The sequence below is a fragment of the Crocodylus siamensis genome, chromosome 6 (genome assembly GCF_052110815.1).
Source record: "Crocodylus siamensis isolate JL-2025a chromosome 6, ASM5211081v1, whole genome shotgun sequence".
Lineage (NCBI taxonomy): Eukaryota > Metazoa > Chordata > Crocodylia > Crocodylidae > Crocodylus > Crocodylus siamensis.
This window is the reverse complement of record NC_143400.1, coordinates 22325390-22331825: the sequence shown is the minus strand read 5'-3', so window position 1 is coordinate 22331825 and position 6436 is coordinate 22325390. Positions and strand designations below refer to the sequence as shown.

Below are 6436 nucleotides of genomic sequence, written 5' to 3'. Positions count from 1 at the left end.
CCATAGGGCAATACCAGGGCTGGGCCAGACCTGGGGCAACTCCCATGGGTGGATGGGGCCTGGCAGCTGTACCGCCCCCCACACTCAGTGGAGATGGATGGGCACATCTGGGGCCGGGAATGGGGGGGTGCATAGGGATCCAGCCAGATGTGCCTTGCCCCCCCACACTCTCAGGCCCTAATTGGTGCCCAAAGGGCACAGCTGAGTACAGGCATGGGGAGCCCAGATGCCTGGGTTCACAGCAGCTCTAGGCAGGGAGAGGGAGTGGCGGGACATGTGTGCACGCATATGTGTGTGTCCCGGACACCTGGGTTGTGTGTGTGTGTGTTCTGGAAACCTGGGGTTGCATTTGTGTCCATCCCAGATGCCTCTAGTGTGTGTATGTGTATATCCCGGATGCCTGGGTTCTGTGTGCTTGCACACTTGTTTGACACCTGGCTTCTCTGTGTCCTGGACACTGGGGGGGCGGGGGGTGCATCCTGGATCCCTACGTTCTGTGTATGCGTTCTTCCTGCATGCCTGGGGGTGCGGGGGTATCTGTGTGTGCGTGTGGGTCTCAGGCACCTGGGCAGGCAGGTGTGCACACACATGAGTGAGCATGACAGATATCTTTGTTGTGCATGTGTGGCTGTGTCCTGGATGCCGGGGTTGTGTATGTGTGTGTATCCCAGATGCCAGGGCGGGGACCATCCCAGACACCGGAGTGCCCTGTGGATCATATGATTTTGCTGCCAGTGAAACTCCCCCCACCCAGCCATGTGTGGGCAAGGGAGGATCACACCTGGGTGCTGCCTCCCCCGCAACCCCAAAACACACGCACACACGCAGCCGGAGTCTCCCAACCAGCAGTGGAGACAGCAGCCACATATGAATGTGCATATGCCCCCCCCCACCCCTCAGGCCTCCCCAAGGACACAGCCCACAGGTGCTCGGTCACTGCTTTATTGCTGCCCTGCCAGGACCGGAGGGCAGATGTGTCCCTCCATGTGGGCCTGTGTCCAGCCGTGTCCTGTGTCCGTCCGCTCACCTGTGGGGAGAGACAGGCCGGGCATGAGATGCAGCCTGGGGGGTCCCCACCAATGCCCCCCCCAGCTTTTACCACTGGGGGCTGAACCCAGGCATCCCAGCTCCCAGCCTGGCCCTGGCCGCACTGCCCCGCAGAGACCCCGGGCACCAGGCTCCCAGATCCCCCATGCCAGGCAGAACCCAAGTGTCCCGGGGTGGGGGCTTACTCCAGACACTCGTCCTGGCTGCCCTGGGTGGGCGGTGGAGGGGCTGCGGTGGTACGGGGTGGCGGGGGGGGTGCAGTGCTGGGTGCTACAGTGCCCACACCCACATCCACCTGGAAGACCCAGCGCCCAGGCACCCCCACGTTGCTGGTGTGCTGGATGTTCAACACATTGTCCGTGCGCGAGCCCGGGATGTTGTAGTAGTGCGTGTTGTCCCCACTGTTGAAACCAGCCTGGGGGGCGGGCACCAGGGTCAGTGCCGGGCCCAGGGCCCTCTGGTGCCTCTGGGGCCACCCCCAGTCCCTGGTACATCCTAGAGACCCTCATGCCCCTGGTGCCAGCCCGGTCCCCAGTGTGTCCTAGTTACCCTCGTGTTCCTGGTGTCACCCCTGGAGCCTCCTAGTGCCCTTGGTGCCAACCCTCATCTCTGGTGTGTCCTAGTGACCCTCATGCTGCTGGTGTCACCCCTGGTCCCTAGCGTGTCCTAGTGACCCTCATGCCACCCCTAGTCCCAGAAGCATCCTAGTGACCCTTGTGCCCCTAGTGCCACCCACCATCTCTGGTCTGTCTTAGTGATTCTCGTGCCACCCCTGGTCCGTGGTGCACCCTAGTGCCCCTGGTACCACCCCAGTCCCTGGGATGTCCTAGTGACCCTCATGCCTCTGGTGCCACCCCCAGTTCCTGAAGCATCCTAGTGACCTTCATGCCACCCCCGGTCCCTGGTGTGTCCTGGTGCCCCTGGTGTCACCCTGGTTCCTGGAAGCATCCTAGTGACCCTGGTCAATGTCTGGATTGTCCTTGTGACCCTGGTACCCTCTGGTGCCCCCACCCCAGCTCCGGCATTCCCATATGCTCCCCCAGCCCCCAGTGCCCCCAGCCCACCTGTGCAGCAGTGCCCCCCAGGCCGGTGAGGGGGTCCCCACCACTGGCGATGCCAGTTGTCCACTGGAGGTCCCTATAGTTGAGCATGATGAAGGAGATGACGCCATCCGTGGCCAGCACTGCCTGGAATGTGTTCTCCTGGGGTAGGGGTACAGGATGGTGAGCACATGGGAGTGTGTAGAGGTGGGGAGGGTGGGGGGGTGGGCATGCGCCCCGGACGCCTGGATTCTGTGTGTGTGTCTGTACCAGATGCCTGGTGGGGGTGTGTGTGTGTGTCCTAGACACTTGGGTTCTGCATGTGTGTGTTTATGTGTGTGTCCCAGATGCCTGGGTTGTGTGTGTCCATGTGTCTATGTGCACGCGGGTGCACCTCTCAGACTCTGGGATTCCATGCATGTGTGTCCTGGATGCCTGGGTTCTTTGCGTGTGTGTGTGCCTGTTTGCACGTGTGTCTGTGCGTATATGTGTGTCCTGCCTGGCTGGGTCTGTGTGTGTGTATATTAGTGCATGTGTGTCCCAGACACCTGAGTTCTCTGTGTGTGAGTGTGTGTGTGTGTGTGTGTGCATACACATGTGCCCTGGATGCCTGGGTTCTATGTCTGTACACATGTGTTCTGGACAGCTGGGTTCTGTGTATGTGTGTGTGCATGCATGCACACGCGTGTGTGCATGGGCATGCATCCCAGAGGCCTGGATTCTGCAGTGCGTGCACAACTGTGCACACGTGTCCCCAATACCTCGGTTCTGTGTGTGTGTGCATACAAACCTCTCCCAGGTGCCTGGGTTCTGTGTCAATGCATGCATGCGCTGGACAGCTAGGTTCTGCATGTTGGTGTGCCTGTGTGCACACATGTCCCGGATGCCTGGGCTCTGTATGTGGATGATGGGGGGCCCCGAGCCCCTGATGTACCCCTTCGGGATCGAGCTGGGCGACGCCCTTGTTCCCCCTGCCTCCCGCTCTGTGCCCTGCTCCCCGCTCCCTCCCCCCAGTACCTTGCGGTCCACAGTGGTGGCAGCGCCAAAGAAGGCCACGCGGTCCCAGGTGGCCACGAGGGCCCAGGTGGCGGTGAACTGGATGCTGGGGAAGTAGGTGCGGAGGTCACGCGTGAGGCGGCGCAGCAGTGTGGCATCACGGCTCTGACGGTAGTACACGTGCCCGCCCAGCCGCGTGTCCACGTCGCCCCAGTACGGCGCCACAAAGGGCCGCCCATCAGCCAGTGGAAATGGGTCCGGTGTGTACTGTGCCACCGACACGCCAAACGACACCACGCCGTTGTTGTTCACCTGTAGGGATGGGTGAGGGTGAGTGTGGGGTGGGCCACCTTCACGTGTGCACATGTGTATGCGTGTCCCAGACACTGGGGTTCCCTGTGTGTGTTCTAGGTGCTTGAGTGTGTGTGTGTGTGTGCGTGTGCACGTGTGTGCATGTGGGGCACCTGAGCTCTGTATCTGTGCGTGTGTTTGTCCCAGGCACCTGGGTTTTGCATGCGTGTGTCCTGAGTGTCTGGGGTCTGTGCATGTCCATGTGTGTCCTGCACACCTGGGTTCCATGTGTGTTTGTGTGTGTGTACATGTGTGCATGTGTGTCCCAGACACCTGAGTTCTGCATGTACGTATCCCAAATGCCGGGGTTCTTTGTGTGCCTGTGTATGTCCTGAGCACCTGGGGTCCCTGTGTGTGTGTGTCCTGCATGCCTGGGTTCTGCGTGCGTTCCCCCGTGTCCATCTGTGCATACGCATGTGCACATTGCACACCGGGTCCCACGCATGTATGTGTCCCCACAGGCCTGCACAGATTCCCTGCACTTGTGCATGTGTGCACACATGTGCCTTGGACGCCTAGCTTCCTTGCACGCATGCGATGCATGTCCCAGATGCCTGGGTTCTTCCTGCCCGGGCCGAGGGCTGCAGGCTGCAACGACTGCCCCAGGGACAGACCCCTGCCCCAGCCTCCAGACCCCTCAGCCCACGGGCTCCCAGACCCTGGCCCTCACCCCCTCACACTCACGTAGAGGCTGTGGTGCGGTCGGCCGTAGAAGGAGAAGGGGACATCGATGGGGATCTCGGGGGACATCCCGTCATCCTCGGTGGGGGTGGTGGCATCGCCCAAGTCGCTCCCAAAGGGGTACATCAGGGGCTCTGCAGCCCCCCCCGTCATCCACTGCCCACCCTGGCCCCATGTCCCCCTCCCCAGATCCCGGGGACCCCCAACATGGCCCTCCCAAGACCTCGTCACTGACCCCCTGGGTCCAGGGACCCTGATACAGCACCCCAAGACCCCAGGGACCCCATCACTGCCCCCAGATCCTGAGACCCCATCATAGCACCCTCCCAGCCCCCTGGGAACTTGACACAGGTCCCCCAAGACCCCAGGGACCCCATCACTGCCCCTCCCAGCACCTGACATGGCCCAAGACCCAATCACTGCCCTCCTGGATACGGAAACCCAACACCGGTCCCCCAAGACCCCAGGGACCCCATCACTATCCCCCCAGCCCTGTCAGAGCCCCCCAGCTGTCTGAGATCCCAACATGTCCCCCCAAGACCCCAGGGACCCCATCACTGCCCTCTCACCCTCCTGGGACCCCAGTACAGCCCAAGACCCCATAGCACTGACCCCCAAGACCCCATCACTGACCTCCTGGATCCTGGGACCCTGTCACTGCCCCCCCCGGGCCCCAGGGACCCCAGCACGGCCCCCTACAACTCTACCACTGCCTCCCAAGACCCCAGCACTGACCCCCAGAGATCCTGGGAGCCCTACCCCTCCCCCCAGCTGCAGACTTCATCCCTGCCCTCGCTGGCCTCCCCCAACTTTTGTGCATGCCCCAGATGCCCCCAGGACCCCCCCCGGCCCCCGCTCTCACCCGTGTCCTTGGTCGCAGGCAGCGCCGAGGTCAGCGCCGGCCCTGGGGGGAGCAGGAGTCAGCCCCCGCAAGGGACCCCCAAGCCCCCCGCCCCCCGCCCCCCGCCCCCACTCACCCAGCAGCAGGAGCAGCGCGGCGCCCATCGCAGCGGAGCCCTGCGGGGGACAGCGTCAGAGGGGCTGGGGTGCCAGTGTGCGTGTGTGTGCGTGTGTGTGCACGCGTGTCCCGGGCTCCTGGGGGGGGGGGTCGCCCGGGGTCCGTGCGGCGGGGAGCCGTGTCCGGACCCCCCACGCCCCGCACTCACCATGCTGCCTGTGCCTCAGTGTCCCCGTCCGAGCTCGCTGCCCCCCCGGGCGCCCGGGGCCTCTTATAGCCGGCGCCCCCCCCGCCCCCCGCCCCCCGCCGCTGTTTGCGGAGCCGGGCGTGCCCGGAGCTCCCGCCCGCTCCCGCGCCGCATCCTCCCCGGGGGGGGCTGTGCCCCTCCCGGGCGCCTGGGCTCTCCGGCGGGGGGGCATCTGGGTCCGCCCCGCCCCGCATCCCCCTCGGGGCCGGATCCTGCCGGGCCGTCACGGTCCCTGTCGCGGGGGGGCACCGCAAACACCCGCGACTCCTGCTTTAACCCCTTCCCCGCCGGGCGGAGGGAGCCCAGGTGGCCAAGCCCGCAGCAGCCGGGACCCCCCAGCGCCCCCCCCCGTGCGGGCAACAAGCCGGGCTGCCGGACACCCCCTCCCCCCCGGGCGTCCGGGCAGCCGCCACACCCAGCCCGGATGCGGGGGGGGGGCGGCGTGACGGCCAATATTGACCCACGCGGGCAGCGCCCACGGGGGGGCCGGACGCCTGGCCTCTCTGGAGCTGGGGGCGGGGGGAGCTGGGAGCACACCTGCACACGCGTGTGCGCACTTACACACGCCTGGCGTGCACCCCCTTCACGTGTCAGGTGGGAGGGCACGCACACACGTGGGAGGGCACGCACACACGTGCAAGCGCAGAGGTGTGCACACGTACGCGGAGCACCCACTCATAGGACACACGTGTGCATGCGCACACATGCTCACACCCACACAGAACCCAGGTCTCTACAGCTTGTGCGCGTGCACACACACAGATCTGAGGTGTCCCACGCGCATACAATGACACAAACACGCATGCACACGCACAGAAACCAGGCATCTACAGCATACACATGCACAGGCCCCCCTCCCTAGACCTTTGACCCCCAGCACATGCGTCACTGGGAGCTCTAATGCAACCGTCCCCCCAGAGCTGTGGGGCCGTGGCGGGGGGCCTGAGCTGACCCCGGGGCTGCAGCCAGGGTCCAGGCCCCACGCAGACCAGGGGGCTCAGCCCCACGGGAAGGCAGCGACCGCCAGGCCCCGCACAGCCCTGTGGGGGGGAGTGTGGGGTTGAAAGCTGGGGCCCCCACCCCGCCAGGGTCCCGCAGCCCCTGCCCAGGCCTCAC

The 6436-nt window shown here is 64.9% G+C and overlaps 1 protein-coding gene across 2 annotated transcripts; it reads right to left on the bottom strand.

Annotated features, from left to right (window-relative positions):
- Positions 1 to 927: 927 nt before the first annotated feature.
- Positions 928 to 5354, bottom strand: LOC149861621 (sushi, nidogen and EGF-like domain-containing protein 1). Of its 2 annotated transcripts, XM_090052569.1 has the most exons (8): positions 5282 to 5354; positions 5093 to 5132; positions 4978 to 5019; positions 4119 to 4249; positions 3105 to 3395; positions 2112 to 2249; positions 1233 to 1462; positions 928 to 1027 (listed from the first exon to the last, which is right to left on the bottom strand). In XM_090052569.1, the coding sequence occupies exons 1-8, from the start codon at positions 5282 to 5284 to the stop codon at positions 1024 to 1026; spliced, it is 879 nt and encodes a 292-aa protein (XP_089908695.1). In that variant the 5' UTR covers positions 5285 to 5354; the 3' UTR covers positions 928 to 1023. The 2 variants fall into 2 exon arrangements, with proteins under 2 accessions (XP_089908695.1, XP_089908697.1); XM_090052571.1 differs by lacking the exon at positions 928 to 1027 and having other exon boundaries at positions 1229 to 1462.
- Positions 5355 to 6436: the final 1082 nt, after the last annotated feature.

Coding starts and splice junctions, on each gene's coding strand:
- LOC149861621 (XM_090052569.1), bottom strand. Junction 5,020..5,092: donor CGCGCTGCTCCTGCTGCTGG/GTGAGTGGGGGC, acceptor TGCTCCCCCCAG/GGCCGGCGCTGACCTCGGCG. Junction 4,250..4,977: donor GCCTGCGACCAAGGACACGG/GTGAGAGCGGGG, acceptor GGGGGGCTGCAG/AGCCCCTGATGTACCCCTTT.